Source organism: Strigops habroptila (assembly GCF_004027225.2).
Source record: "Strigops habroptila isolate Jane chromosome 13 unlocalized genomic scaffold, bStrHab1.2.pri S16, whole genome shotgun sequence".
Taxonomy (NCBI): domain Eukaryota; kingdom Metazoa; phylum Chordata; class Aves; order Psittaciformes; family Psittacidae; genus Strigops; species Strigops habroptila.
This window is the reverse complement of record NW_022651054.1, coordinates 8589569-8604144: the sequence shown is the minus strand read 5'-3', so window position 1 is coordinate 8604144 and position 14576 is coordinate 8589569. Positions and strand designations below refer to the sequence as shown.

The window sequence follows — 14576 nt, the reverse complement described above, 5'->3', positions numbered from 1 at the left end:
GCTGCAGGGTCCCATGGGAGCCCAGGGCAGCTGCAGCCTTCCTCCTCCTCCTCCCGCTCCCCCCGCTGCCATTCCCAACAGCCGCAGGGCTGGCGGGAGGAGGTGGCGTGGTGCTTGCTGGGCTGGAGCCAGCAGGAGGGCTCCACGTCAGGAGCCATTCCCAGGTCACGCTGGAGACCGCACCATTCCTCGTGGCACTGTGGTCACTGAAGAGCTACTTGGGTTCCCTGTGGCACGTTTGGGCATAGGGCAATGCCACAGTGCTGGGTCTGTGCCGAGAGCCAGGGCAGCTCAAGCCTGTCCTCAGGAGTGTGGGGTTTCGATGTGCAAGAAGGGACATGAGGGACTGCAGGGTCTCCCCCTATCATGACATGTAGTGGTTTTATGAGCAGACAGAGGCAGGGGAACAGCAGCTCCGTGGCCAGAGCAGCAGCTCTGGACATGTTTGTGCTCGCCCGGAGCATCTCTGAACCCAGCAGCTGTAGGAAATTCCCTTGTGTCCTTGATGAGTGACCCGTGTGCTTGGCAGAAGCCTCGCTGGGCAGCTGCATACACACAGCCCTGGGAGCCTGCGCCATCCCTTTCCCGCTCCTGCCAGCTCCCACATCCCATTCCCTTCCCGGAGGGGCCATTAGTGCTGGGCTCTGCCCCACTGCCCGCCCTGTGCATTACAGGGATCGATGCGGCTGGATCGATACCACCAGCTGGGGACCAAAAAACCCCAAAAGGCATCTGCACCCACCTCTGCCCAGCCCCGGGGCCTGGCACCCACTGCAGCACATGCCAGGGCCTTGGGAACACCAGCACCTCTCTGTGGTGGCCAGGCTCCCGGGCACCATCACCGAGTCCCCTGCTAGCCCCAAAGCCAGAAATAGCGGAGCTTGTCATTCCCAGGGGTTATAAATAGCCTTGGCTATGGGGAGATGTTGTTTTTCTGCATGGAAAACGCTGCCCTAGTTCTGTTTCATCAATCTGCTGCCAGAAATAGTCCTAATTTCTTGGGAATTTCTTGCCTCTCGGGAATGGGTTAAAGCGCTGCCTCGCAGGGACTTGGGGTAAAGCAGGGCAGGGGAGGCTGAGCCCACCTGGCTTCAGGGCACGGTCGGAGGGACCTCAGACCTTCCCCTCTCCATCCTCCTGCCGTGGGCAGCAGGTTGCCAGGGAAGAGCATGTCGCACACCCCGCATTGTCTGTGGTTTGGGGGCTTTGGGGTGGCAGCAGGGCTGGCATGGGGCTGTGTCCCCAGAGAGCTCACACACCGTCTCTCTCTGCAGCTGGACCCACAGGCAGTGCAGACAAAGAACTGGCACATGGATGTGATCGAGATGAATGGGGTAAGCCCCTTACTTTGATCACAGCTCCTTCTCCAGAGCTGCTTCATGCAGCAGTGACGGTGATGGGCCACGGTTGGGCTGCAGAGACTTACCCCTTCTCTCCCACAGATCAAGGTGGAGTTCTCCATGAAGTTCACAAGCAGAGACATGAGCCTGAAGAGGACCCCGTCTAAAAAGCAGACCGGTGTCTTCGGGGTCAAAATCAGCGTCGTGACAAAGTACATGTGGGGCTGAGGGGGCTGATCTGCTCCAGTCCCTGTGGGTGTGGGGTGGCACCATGTCCCTTTGGTCCCACCAACACCAGAGAGCTTGGCTTTTGCTCTCTGCTGGGGACCTGTTCATTCCTCCACCAGCCCCATCCTTCCCACCCGTCCTGCCCTGGCCCAGGGTTTGCAGGGCTGGGCTGGCCACCATGGGGTTCCCTGGGAATCTTTGCTCATGGCTCTGCTTTCCGAACCAGGCGTGAGCGCTCCAAGGTGCCTTACATCGTGCGCCAGTGTATCGAGGAGGTGGAGAAGAGGGGCATCGAAGAGGTTGGCATCTACAGGATCTCTGGCGTGGCCACTGATATCCAGGCATTAAAAGCTGTCTTTGATGCAAGTGAGTGTCCTGGAAGATGGCCTATCTCCATGTCATGTTCCCCTGTGAGAGTTTGCAGGCACCAGGGCCCCCCCGGTCCCCTGTCCTGCAAGTGCAGGGTCTGATTATTGCACTGCATGTGTGCAAAATGTGCTGATGAGCCCAGGAAGGGGTTGTGGGGGTGAGGAGGAGAAAGAGGGTGTAGCAAAAGCCTAGAGGTCCCAGCTTTGTTTGTGCCTTGGTGTCTGAGCTGCTGCTGTGCCTGGCTGGCTCCGGGGAGACACTGAGTCAGGGCAGCATTGCAAATGGATTTGCAAATTATTCCGCATCCGTTGCCCAGCCAGGCGGGAAGTGCTCGGCTTTCCCAGCCCCAGCCTGGCTCAATGGAACTGTGGATCTGGTGGTGTTATCCCTGCCCTCCAGCCAGCAGCCTGCCCGGGTAGCTGGGGTGACAGAGGAGATTGAGACCCAGAGGGGAAGGAGGTGTCACATGTGGGTGCTTTCTGGACAGATAACAAGGACATCCTGGTCATGCTCAGTGACATGGACATCAATGCCATCGCCGGCACACTGAAGCTGTACTTCCGTGAGCTGCCCGAGCCCCTCCTCACTGACAGACTCTACCCTGCCTTCATGGAGGGGATTGGTAAGGGCTTGGGAATGGGGAAGGAGTCGGTGCCCAAGCGTGGCTCTGTTTGCCTGCCCCGGGATGGGAGACTCCTGAGGGTCCTTCCCAGCTGAGCCCACTCAGTTCTTGCTGCCCTTGCTGGCTCCAGGTCAGCTTGGGGTTCATGGTGCTGCTCCCCAGGGAGTGGGCAGCACTGGTTGCTGAGAAGCATCTGGCCATGGTGGGTCCCACTGCTGCACAAGGTGTTCCCAGCTCCTGCCCTGAGCCCTCTCCCTCCTGGTTTCCAGCCCTCTCAGATCCTGCTGCCAAGGAGAACTGCATGATGCACCTTCTCCGCTCGCTGCCTGACCCCAACCTCATCACCTTCCTCTTCCTGCTGGAGCACTTGAAAAGGTAATGGATTGGCTTCTGGTTCCCATGGGGATGCCCAGCGAGGTGGGAGGTGTAGATGGGTTTGCCTCACTGCTTTGCCATGGGGATTGGATGTGAATGAAGTTAGAGCCACTGATTCTTGCAGTGCCTGTTTGTCCGTGGGCTGATCCTGAAGTGGAGGAGGATGGTGCTGTGCTGCTGTGGAGCGGGGCCAGCTATAGTGGCTCAGTGTTACGCAGGCAACAGCGGCCCTTTCCTCTCCCAGCCTCTCCAAGTGGGTGCATCCGCAGGCATGTCCCACCTGCCTCAGCACACCATGAGTCCCTTTGCCTGGTGTCGGTGTTGGCTTCCCATGGCCCCTCCCTATGGGTCCTGTAGGGTGCTGCGGGGATCCTGGAGCCATTCTGCCCCACAGAGCAGCACCCAGGGCCACTGGCCACAGTGCCAGTGGAGACTGAGCAGTGCGCAGCCGTGGATGCAGGTCAGCTCTGCAGGGAGCATGTGTCCTCTGATAAGATGCAATGCTTGGATGCCGCAGAGCATGTGCAGCTGGTGGGACAAGCTCTCTGCAGGGATGGAGAATCCAATGGGAGCTGTGCAGTGTCCCTCTTAACAGGAAAACTGAGTGCTATGTCCCTTACCACCAGTCCATCAATAGCCCGGGCAAAATGAGGTGCAGTAATCCCTGTAACTTGTCTGCAGTGGGTCAACTCTGTGGACATGTCCCAAAGCTGCAGGTGACAGCCTATGTCACTCATCCCAGGGCAAGTGCAGCAATGTGTGGTTTGATGGGCTCTATCTTGGCCCATATGAAGCCCATCCGAATCTGGGGATGGACAGTTCTGGGACTTGGTGGTGCCCCAAAACCCATGGAGAGCACAGGACAGCAATGCACATGCAGAGCCAGGCCAGAGCTGGCGATGAGTTTGGGACCAGTGCTCACAGCTCATGTTACTTGCATCATGAAGCTGTTTTTTTTTTCTTCCCTCTGGTTTGGCTAAAACCAAACAGAAAAAGTGATTGATGCTGGGGGGTGGGGAAGGAAAAATCCATTTCCATCCTGAGAACTGGGCACAGCCAGTTCCCACATCTGCTCCCCTGGCCAGGGCTCAACCGTGCAGCCTGTGCCGGGGAGCACAGCCACCTCCTAACATGGCAATGTTGTGGCCCTGGTTCCCTCGCTGCAGGCTGGCCGGGGTCCCAGGGGGTCGCAGGAGTAGGGAGCCGTGCGGGGAAGTGCGGGGCTCCCCGTACCCTGCCGGGGCTCGGGAAGGGAGGAGGCTCCGCAGCACAGCAGCCAGCGAGGGCTTGGTCGCTGCCACATCACACCCGGGGCTCCCGGCCAGGCCCAGCAGCTCTGGAGGAGGCCGTGAAGGGGGCAGAGCTCCCTGCTCTGCACCTGGGTTTGGGGGGGCTGTGAACAGCAATGGTGAGCTGGAGGTGCCCCACTCGCCCCCCACATAGCTCCATGGTTGCCCCATTGCAGGAGAACAGCATTAGGAGCTCACCTTCCCTCTCTCCCCATGCGCTGCAGGGTAGCTGAAAAGGAACCTATCAACAAAATGTCTCTTCACAATCTGGCCACAGTCTTTGGGCCAACACTGCTGAGACCTTCAGAGGGGGAGAGCAAGGGACACCTCACCCTGGCCTCCGACATCTGGTCCCACGATGTGATGGCTCAGGTAAGACCTCTTCTGGTTACATGGGGCTGCAGCCTGTACCAGCACCCCTGGGGTGGGAAGCAAAGGGGTTTACCTGCTTTGTCTGGGTATATTGTCACTCTTTGCTGGATGTGTCTGCACAAGGACAAGCTGGGAGGTGGCAGCTCTGCCCTTGTTTGGCTTAACACCCACTGTTTGCCTGCTACAGGTCCAGGTCCTTCTCTACTACCTGCAGCATCCTCCCATCTCCTTCACTGAGCTAAAACGCAACACACTTTACTTCTCCACGGACGTGTAGCCTGCAGGGAGAAGGCACCAGCTGCAAACACTCCCAGCTCCCTGCCGGGGGACACAGACTGGATCGCAGCCCCCCAGGGAGACCGGCCCGGATCCGGGACGGTGCCGCCTGCAGCTCCTGTACAATCGCGTACCAGAGGCCCGGTCCCACCCCAGGCACCGTGCCCCTCTGTAAAGTAGTCGTGTCTTATGTCCCTCCTTGTGTTCAGGAATTGTTTTTATGTATATTTGTTCAACGGAAGAGGTAGTGACTGACAAGGGCTGTGGACGCAGGCTTCCCCCTTCGCTAGTTTTCTCCTGGACTCCTTTCTGCCCGCTCGCTCCTACCAGGCACCCCTCGTCTCGCCCAGCTCGAAGCCTGCAGCATCCCACGAGTGCCTGTTTCGCTGCCCAGCTCCCCTGCCCCACGCCTGCATGTGCGGCATCGACTTGCTTCAGAGGCTGGGAGCTCACGGGCTTCCCTCCGCCGTGACAGTGACGACCAGCTCTGCTTTGGCTTGCTGCCTGCGCAAACGTTGGACCCCGTGCCTGGATCCTGCTCTGTCCCAAGCAATCCTGCGACCACCACGAGAGGAGAGGAGCAGGGTGCTGCTTCCTCCTCGCCACGTCTCTTCTGGGTGCTTTCAGGCCAGTCCCCTCTACAGCCCTTACCCTGTGCTTTGCCTGTGCGGTGTAGCATGGCGGTTACTTCCTTTACTGTACCTCGCCTCCAAGTAGCGTTTTGGGGTAACCCATCACACAAGGCTGGAGTGAGAGGGGCTGTGCTGGTCTTGATCCACAGCAAGCTTGAGGGACTGCCAGCCAGGCAGGTCTGCTTCCTCCACCATGGGCTGACCCCAGGTCTGTGCTCTGGCACCAATGGGTCTCATCAGGGCAAGTGGATCCCACAATTTCCCCAACAAGCCCTGCTGGGGTGGGGAACAGGGTCCCTGCCATATCCATACACCCATATCTCTGCTGTAGTGAAGCATATGCACCCCTGCAGCCCAGCACTGCCAACACTGGCTGCACCCTGTGGCAGAGCCCGCTGGGCACCAGCGTTCCTGCCATGGCCAGGAGAAAGGGGAGGTTTTTGTTTCCCTCCTTGGCTTTCCCTGCTGCCCAGGGCAAATGGCAGCACATGGCCCTGCCTCGGTGCCAGCCAGGCTGCCAGATATTAGTGCTCTGCAGCAGCTGGACAGTCACTCAGCCTGGAATCCAGTGCAGAGGGATGGGAGGAGGAAAGCCTTCATGGCCCTCACTGCTGAAAGCAGAAGTGCTTTGTTTTCTCTTCCTCATAAAGCAGTTGCTGCTGGGTTAGCTGTGCCCGGCCAACTCAGGTCTGTTTTAGTTAGTGGCTCCAGTTCTTGACCCCCAGGCTGATGGCTGGAGTTGTCACGCCATGTCCCAAGGCAGGACAGCCACATGCCTGTGCTCACTGCCAGGCTGTGCTCTGGCTGCCCCAGTGCCTGGCTCCCGGTATGTCCCCCACCCTCCCACATTCCCAGGTAGGTGCTGGGACCTGTTGGGACACAAAACCTTTCGCTCTGTGAGCCGAGTCCATGTTCTCATGGGAAAAGCCCCCCCCCCCCCGACTTCCTCGATTGCGTTGGCCCTGTGCTCTCCTGTGCCAAATGGAGATGGATGAGAAGTGACCAAGCATATCCCTGCTAACAGTGGCATTGCCTTTACCCTCCTGACTAACAGACTGTTCCAGGTAGAGCCCGGCCGCCTGCCACCGATGCACCAGGTATGTCCTAAGCCCACCTTCCCAGGGAAGGCAGCACCTGCCTGCCCTGCACCAGCAAAGCAACGAAAGGAGGGGAGGTCTTTCAGTCTCCCTCCAAAGGGCTCACACTCCAGACCCTGCTCCTCTTGACTACCAGCTAAACAGAAGGGAAACAGCATTGCAGAAAATAACCAGGTGTCTGTCTTGGCCCTGGACCTAGTAAGGAGGCTGAGTTTTAGATCTGACTGCACAACGGATCCCTGTGTGTGTCTGATTTGTTACATGTGTCCAAGTCTCTGTCCACGATACTGTCATTCCAGATGGAGACTCTGTACAGCCAAATCCCCCCTGCGCGACAGTGGCTGGAGGCCCGGTCCACACAGCCCTGGCACAACAGGCTGCGGCCATCCCTATGACTGGCTTTTGCTTGTCCCTGCAGGAAAGAAAAGGGGGGGGGGGGGTGGACTCTTGCAGCTACAGGTAGAATAGAACTGTTAATTAATATTTGACTTTCAAAAGTTGTTAAGGATATATTTTTGTTTGTGTTTTGTTTCAATTTCTGTAGATTATAAACTTTAAATGGCTGTAAACCATGTGAGGAGAAAAAAAGGTTAATAAAAATGCAAAGCCCCAACATATGCACAAAAGGAGGCTTGTGGTATTGCTGTTTGCACTCACTGATCACCTTGGCATCACAGCTTCTTCTCTGTTGTGGAAATCCTGCTAGTTGCACTTCAAGCCAGTGGTATATGCACAGGCATCGTGCCAGGCAATCGTTTAAGAGAAATCTTATGGTTTGGGCTACATCCTTGCATTTCAGTACATTCTGGAGGAAAAAAAACCTGGACTGTCTGGAGCCAGCCTGTTTAATCAGCCCAGAATTACTCAAGCTTAAAATTCAGCTGACTTGCACAGCTTCTGGCCTGAGGATACTGAACAGGCACAGCAAGGGACATCAGGCGATCTGGAAACCTCATCTGATAGATCACATGGTGCTGCCTCCCCACTTCTTTCCATGTGGGAATGGGAGACAATATGCCTTCAAACTGACCACTGACCATCGTATCAACCAAACCACCCTGCTAGTGTTGCTCTTCCAGGTAAGCAAGTGCTGTCACCATTCTGGGATCTCAAACTGTGGATGCAAAGGAGGGGAAGTGGGTGGGAGAACTGTGAGGTGTGTGCACTGAATCTGAAACCCCACTGCCTGAAAAAGATGAGGGTGGGTGTTTGCCCCTGCAGAACGGCTCTGTTGAAGGTTAAAAAGCCTAAATTATCCTGAGTATATAAATTACCCCCTGAGGTCTGAGAACAGAGCTTGGTTAGAAGAATAAGAGTGCTAATACGAATGCAAATCAAACAGGGAACAGCTCCTTGAGCTAATGAACACGTTTTGACTTCAGTACCAATGTTTTGCAGAAATATCACTTCACTTCCCCCAGTGTAATACTCAGAGGCGGTGCAGGGTTGTGATGGGAAACAGAGTGTGTGCTAAGTGAATGCCCAGTTATCTGTCTAACAGTGGTTTATTCTCACAACTCTGCTTTCCAGTCTTGCCATCAAACTGCTGGAACTAATGGTGTGAGCCCGTGGCAGTTATAGCAGTAGCAAGATGATTTGTACTCCCACAGTGAGGTTAAATCAGGCTAGCCAAGTGGCTACAGAGAATTATACTTCTGCAATAACCGTTTTTTTTTTCCCCTTAAACTGTTTTGTTCATCTGCCAGTAACCACACGGTTCTAAGGGTAAGGATATTGCTTTTCCCTTTAAGACATGGTAAAGAAATCTGGCTTTCATCTCTGTACTTGAAATAAGGCAAACTCTACAGATGGTGGTTTGTGTTCAGCTGGTATTTTAAGAAAAGCCTGGAACAAACTTATTTCTCCACAGGATCTTACCTCTCCCCAACACAGTAGCAAGCTGCAAACTGATAACGGTTCAACACTTGCAGCACGTTCAAATACATGGTAAACTAAATCACTGCAATTCTTTATGATGCTTGTCCTCCTGCCTCTTTTGATGCTAGCAACAGACTTACTTAATCAAAATCAGACCCAAAGGATCGAAAAAGCTCAGGGTCCAGGCTTGTTTCCTGGAAACTGACAGTCAGCTGATCCATCCTGGAGATACTGCTCGCTGCGCCTGGCTCCATCCTCACATTCTCCTGCAAGTCTGCCTGAAGCAGCATGCCAGGGCTCAGAGCCAGATTATTGTTAGTCATTCAGGAAAAGTGGCCAACGCCATCCAGCTTGCACTGATCAGGACTCTGAAGGCAGTGGAAAGGTAAGCCTGATGGTTCTTGTGCCGTGATGCAGGCTCTTAGTAGCAGCACTGGAACAAAAGGGAAAACTTCCTCCCAAGGGATCCCACTGTTACCGTAGATAGTAATCAATTGCAGCAGAGAAAGCAGCAAATCCACCACAGCCGATGACTCCCGCCTTCAAACCAGCTGCAATGTGAAAAGGGTGGGAAAGAATGAGACAAAATAGGAAAGACCTTTTTCTTCTCAGTAACTAGCTTACGCTGTGCTGGCTTGAAGAGCTTACACCTGCAGGAACCCGGCAGCCCGCTACCAGGGAACACTGGCACTCCCACTGCCCAGGGCGATGGGAGGAACCTGGCACACACTGGACCTAAAACTAACATGGCTGGACTAGCACAGCACACTGGCTGGGCACTGTGTTGCTATCTTTGCCCCCAAGGGACAGAAAACACTAGTGGCCACTGCTGATTTCAGTGCGCTCTGATCTGAGCGCTGCAAGTGGTTTGCTGTTGGACTAGGGAGGGGTAAGAAGAGCCATTATTGTTTTGAAAGGATTAGATCCAGGACAGACACAACTTAACAAGCTCAATTAGAAGCACTTTCAAGAGCACTTTCTTTTATGCTCTGTAGATAGTCCTTTTCTTAAGGAGAGGTGAGAGAAGTTTGATCTTTCTGATGAGCAGAGCTGCTCTCTTCCTACTTGGAGCTTTTTCCAGATGTTGTTAGTACTCAAGGGCTTCCCAAAGTCCCCACTAGTGCCTGCTGGACTAAAATCCCAGTGCTCCTCCTCTTTTACAGCTAAACAGAGTTGGTTCTTTGAATTGATACGTGAGAAAGGAGGAAAGCATTTTCCTCCCTGCAAATTAAGAGTTACTGCCAGTGAAATATATATATACAAGCAGAGCTTTGTTAACACAAGAGCTGTAGCTTCAGAGAGTTGCTCAGTATGTATTTTTGGCTCCCTCCCCTCCCTCCCATCCACACAGAAGAGTGTGGATAGCTAACACCACTTCCTGCTTTTTCTTTCAAGTTACTTCTGTTGATTTTCCTTCAATCTCACCGTCCTATATGACCAAACCTTCCCTACCCACACATCTTTCAAGCTGACAGGAAAGTGATAGAGCAGTTCTGCCAGTCTGGAGTACACTCTCATACTGACATCACCACAACCCCATGCAAAGAGATTTGTAGTCTGTGTTCTGTTTAAAAATATCACCTCCTGCATAACCAAATTAGAGTCTTATCACAGAAACAGGCACTACCAACCTCTGAAGCCGATTGCTCCTCCAGTGATGCAGCCACTGATAACACTATTCTTCCAGTCTGACTTTCCACGATACTGTGGAATTAAAAATCAGAGTCAACAAGTAAATATGGACTTAAACACTCAGTACCTGTACTAGTACCAAGAAAGATGGAATGACCTTCCAGCCCCTTCTCAGCTGAGGATGTTTTTCCCTCTATTCTCAGCAGATGGCCCCCTGCACTCTCAAACAGAAGACTTGCAGGGCCAGGAGAAGAGGAAAGAACCGGTCACCCGGAGAGGTAAGATAAATCCATCTGGTGCAATGCAGTGCTACAGCAAAGACTCTCAGGTGAGCTGATCCAGCCCCCGGATCACTGCACAGTGCTGTGCACTAGCACCAGCTCAGAGATTTTAACAGCACTATAACTACATGAGTGCAACACTGAGCCTGGCCATGCAGCCTGCTTCTCAGCACAGGTGAGAGCCACAGCATCCTACTGACAAAGATGGACTATTTCCACAGCCAGAGTAAAGATGTCTTTGTTCTGCTCTATTGTGCAAGCAGATGGACTTTTCTTCTACATGAGTCATGAAATCATTGTGTCTTTCAATTAAAAGGCAGGACTCAAATTCATAACAGGCTTGTTTTCCTGTTTATGAAAATGAATTATAGATTTACCACTGAGCTGCACAAGGTCACTTCTTGCTGTAGGGGCAAAATGAAAATAGGCCTGTTACTTAAGAGCTTTGATCAGAGGATCCCTTTCTCCATACGGATTTTTTAGAAGCTCAGATTGCCATGTGGCAACTCACAGTTTGATATTTTACAAAACCAAGTACTTGTAGCTAGGGTTTTAAAACTTTAAAAAGTTACTTTAAAAAGTAACAACTATACTTGCCAACACATTCAGGACTTGAACTGAAAAGGACTTTGCTCCTGTATGCTCTTCTGCTCATTCTGTCAGAGAACAGCAGTTCTGAAGATAGGTCTCAAAGCTGAAAAGCTTTGATGGTTAAGAAACAAAATACATTAGCCTACTCCCTTGCCCTGTTATAAAGGAGATACACATACTTGGATCTCGCAGAAGAGATTATTAGTGTACAAGAAAACATTTCTTAATGGTTAAGAAGTTATTACTCACAGATTCGACCACACATTCAGTGCAGGAGAACATGGCACCCACAATGGCGAAGTTCTTTGCATAGGATATGCCCCGCTGCCCCATATCTTTAAGGACCTCTTTTGCTGTTGGCGTGCGATATGGATCCTTGGGATCAAACCCAACGTTGGTGTCGATGCCGGCTGTGAAGACACCAAATGCGCCTCCCAGAACAAATCCTGTAAAAGACGAGCAGTATGAAATGAACTTTGTTTGGATTCAAGCAGCCCATTCCCCACAGGCACCAGAGCACCTTTGCTCCCGCTGTCAATGCTGCATTGTGAAAGGAGCAGTGCAAAAGCACAAATGGCCTGTCTCTTCATACTACGGACGCTGTTGCTGACAGGCTGTGCTGAAGAAAGGCTGTGAGCAACTCTTCCTTTGCAAGGAAAGCAGAGATCCCTCCCTGAGACCTGTGACAGACACTGGACGAGGCTTAGATGGAGGAGAACTAAAACACGGGGGCCCTTGTGCTGCAGCCTCTTCTCCAGTGTCCCCTTTCCCGACACCACGGAGCGGGGACCCCACCAGGCGCCCCGCAGTCGGCTGCCCCGTCTCTCCATCCTCCCCCTGCCTCCCTCCGCACCTCCCACACAGGCCAGGGCCGCCTTGAAAGCGCAGCTCTCCATGGCGCGCTCCACCATCTTCTGCTCCTCGCTCTTGGGCGGGCTGGGGATGCCGCCGAGCTTGGAGGGGTCCCAGGCGCGGGGCCGCCGCTGCTCGCCCACCAGGTGCTGCAGCAGCATGCTGTACTGCAGCGGCGGCGGCGGAGGCTCCGGGCCACCCGGAGCGGAGGGCGGCGGCGCTGCGGCCATGACCGGCCTCAGGCACCCGCCACCGGCTGGGCACCGTGTCCCGGCCCACTCCAGGCGCCGGGAACGCAGCTCCCGGCAGCCGCGGCGGCGCGCGGATTCTCACGGGAATTGTAGTTCCCCTGCGGGGAGGCGCCGGTGGAGCGTCTGCACAAAGAACTACAACTCCCAGCAGGCTCCGCGGTGCGCTGGGTGGGAATGGGCGGATCGGGCGGCGTCTCACGGGATTGGTTCTTTGACGCTGGGAGGACTACATTACCCGGCGTGCCGTGCGCCATCCCCCTGGCGGCCGTTGCAGCCGCTGCAGGTGAGGTGAGGGCTCCGGCTGCCGGAGCATCTTCGGGAGCGGCGGCGGCAGGTGAGCGCGGCTCGGGCTCCGGTTCCGGCTGGGGCAGGCCGGCGGCCTCGCCCGGGGCAGCCTCATGCTGGGGGACACTGAGGTGCCGCAGTGCGGGGCTGAGTCCCTGTGCCCCGCTGAGGTGCGGGGAGGAGTGGGAAGCTGTAGGGTGTCGGTGGTGTCCTCCCGCCGTCCTCTCCTGACAGACTTCGGGGTGTCTGGGGCGGGGGGGGGGCAACAGGTCTGTGACGGGAAGGCCGGTTGTAGCTTTGCCCGTTGAGTGCACGGGACGAGGGCTCCTGAGGCGCTGCGGGCTGTAGGTGTGGGGCGGTTGGAGCCCGCGGTTTGCCCCGGCAGCCTTCGGGCGTCGTCTAAGGTGAGAGCTGAAGAGCCTCATGGCACCTCAGCCGCTGGCCCGAGCTCGGAAATGCGTCCCCTATGCTTGGTAAAAGCGCTGGAGTATCAGGCCACCGCCGGCAGCCTTTCTGAGGCAACCCTGTCTGCCTCCGGTGTAAAGCAGCAATTTTACTTCAGGACTTGTATATCTGAAAAAGGCTTAGAGATAACCAGAATCTATCTCTCTGTCACAAATGCGAACTTAACTCACGTCAAATCATATAGAAACCTTGGCTCTTGGAAGCTGGTTCTGTCTGGCAATGAGGTGAGAAATGTTGATTTTTACCCTCAGTAAACAAGGTGCTGTGAGCATCAAATGTCTTTTATGTGCGTTGTTTGTGTAGCATTTTGCTCAGCTTGTTTTACTTTCTTGTTCTTGTGGACTAGAACCAGTTTTCTGTTTAGCTCGGCACAAGTTAAGATAGGTATGACTTGAAACCAGCTTTCTGGACTTCTTTTCTGGTTATTTTTCGATTAAAACTGTAAAAGTTACCCACAGGCTTTTAAACCCCTGAGAAATAGCTGTGATGGTTTCACTAGGGTGCTTTGAAGGAGTGTATTTTAATAATTGAAAGTTATTCTAAACGTTTAATAATTCTTCTTTTGAACGATGCATTCAATATGAAACCTTCCTACACCCTGAAACACAACCCTTTAGAGGTCCCAAAGTTAGAAGTTTTCTTTCTTCTTTTATCCTTCGTGCTTTGTCTTGCTTGTGTCTTAGTTTAAGGATTGGACAGGTAGGTTCAAACAACAATTTAAAGTGATGGTTTTACCACTTCAAATATTTCATTACACAAAGTTCATTGCCAACAACTTTCCTCTTAAATTCCACTGCCCTCTACTGGCTGGACCAGCGGCATCCACCTGCCCAATGCTCTTCCCTCTCCCCTTTAACTCCTATTTTTGTTTGTTGGGTTTCCTTTTATTAAGGTCAGAAAGCGTTGAAAAACATGCTGTTAAAAATCTACTGAAACAGTCTCTTTACAAAGCAGAGAGGGTTGCTGGCAGGATGATCTCCCTAAGGAGCCCTGAACTTTACATTTCAATCTTCTCCTTGATCCAAAATAACCTAGTTAGGCTGATTTTGAAGTCACACTGCAAAGCCTATTTTCCAAAGGCATAAAGGGAAACAAAAATATGTTGCATCTGGAGTCTGAGCGTTGAGAGTTTACAAGTATAGCTGGAATGTTGTTTTGACTCTTTGCTCTCTTCCCGAGTTTTGGAGGAAATGCTGGGTTACTATCTGTTTGCAAAAATAATATAAAGAAATACTGTGTAGATACAATGACATAAAATAAGTATGAATATCCATTTCTGTAAATATTTGTATATGTTATGTTCCTCCCCTCAGGTATTTTATTATCTCCTTTTCTTATTTCTGCTGTTCTGTGTTCTACATATAAATAAATACATGTGCTTGAGTATTTGAATAACCTCATCTGCCTGAGCAGACTTTTCATGTGAGTGAAATCAGGCAGAGGATTAAGGCTTGGAGAGAGGATCAGAGAGTTCAACACATCTTTGATAAATAAGTTGTTCAAATGAAACTTCAGCTGTTTCTTCTCTACAAACCTGTGAATATTCATTATCGCAGATGTGTGTAGCCAGTGCATTTGATTCTCTTCCTTTACCAGGCTCCTACTGTCTGAATGCTGTCCCTGAAATCCCACTTTCTTCTTCGAGCTCTTAAGTCCAGTGTGAGCTTTAGGTTATTTTTAACCTTGCCTAGTCCGAGATGAAACATTTTTATTTCATCTGAGCCTGCTTCTTCCCTGTGTG

The 14576-nt window shown here is 52.9% G+C and overlaps 3 protein-coding genes across 8 annotated transcripts in view; 2 read left to right on the top strand and 1 right to left on the bottom strand.

Moving 5' to 3' along the window:
• ABR (ABR activator of RhoGEF and GTPase) overlaps positions 1 to 7240 on the top strand; it is a 39813-nt gene extending 32573 nt beyond the window's left edge. For 3 of the 6 annotated variants that reach the window (XM_030472657.1, XM_030472662.1, XM_030472663.1), the window contains 7 exons: positions 1275 to 1334; positions 1443 to 1552; positions 1795 to 1934; positions 2425 to 2559; positions 2829 to 2934; positions 4448 to 4595; positions 4783 to 7240. In XM_030472657.1, coding sequence (XP_030328517.1) covers positions 1275 to 1334; positions 1443 to 1552; positions 1795 to 1934; positions 2425 to 2559; positions 2829 to 2934; positions 4448 to 4595; positions 4783 to 4872 — 789 coding nt within the window. In that variant the 3' untranslated portion in view covers positions 4873 to 7240. The remainder of the gene's footprint in view (positions 1 to 1274; positions 1335 to 1442; positions 1553 to 1794; positions 1935 to 2424; positions 2560 to 2828; positions 2935 to 4447; positions 4596 to 4782) is intronic. The other 3 variants (XM_030472659.1, XM_030472660.1, XM_030472661.2) reach the window with 1 other exon arrangement.
• A 1086-nt stretch (positions 7241 to 8326) lies between these two features.
• On the bottom strand, positions 8327 to 12157 carry TIMM22 (translocase of inner mitochondrial membrane 22). The gene is made up of 4 exons (XM_030472664.1): positions 11836 to 12157; positions 11232 to 11428; positions 10110 to 10182; positions 8327 to 9029 (listed from the first exon to the last, which is right to left on the bottom strand). Exons 1-4 carry the CDS (start codon positions 12062 to 12064, stop codon positions 8953 to 8955), a joined length of 576 nt encoding a protein of 191 aa, XP_030328524.1. The 5' UTR covers positions 12065 to 12157; the 3' UTR covers positions 8327 to 8952.
• A 198-nt stretch (positions 12158 to 12355) lies between these two features.
• SPECC1 (sperm antigen with calponin homology and coiled-coil domains 1) overlaps positions 12356 to 14576 on the top strand; it is a 98074-nt gene continuing 95853 nt past the window's right edge. Inside the window, exon 1 of the mRNA XM_030472650.1 lies at positions 12356 to 12419. The gene's annotated coding sequence lies outside the window, so the exon portion shown is untranslated. The remainder of the gene's footprint in view (positions 12420 to 14576) is intronic.

What these genes read in the sequence shown, in the direction of transcription:
- TIMM22 (XM_030472664.1), bottom strand. Translation starts at nt 12,064, where the DNA reads ATGGCCGCAGCGCCGCCGCCCTCCGCTCCGGGTGGCCCGGAGCCTCCG. An exon ending in GGCCCTGGCCTGTGTGGGAG is followed by an intron (nt 11,429 to 11,835) that starts GTGCGGAGGGAG and finishes CGTCTTTTACAG; the next exon opens with GATTTGTTCTGGGAGGCGCA. An exon ending in CTGAATGTGTGGTCGAATCT is followed by an intron (nt 10,183 to 11,231) that starts GTGAGTAATAAC and finishes TTAATTCCACAG; the next exon opens with TATCGTGGAAAGTCAGACTG.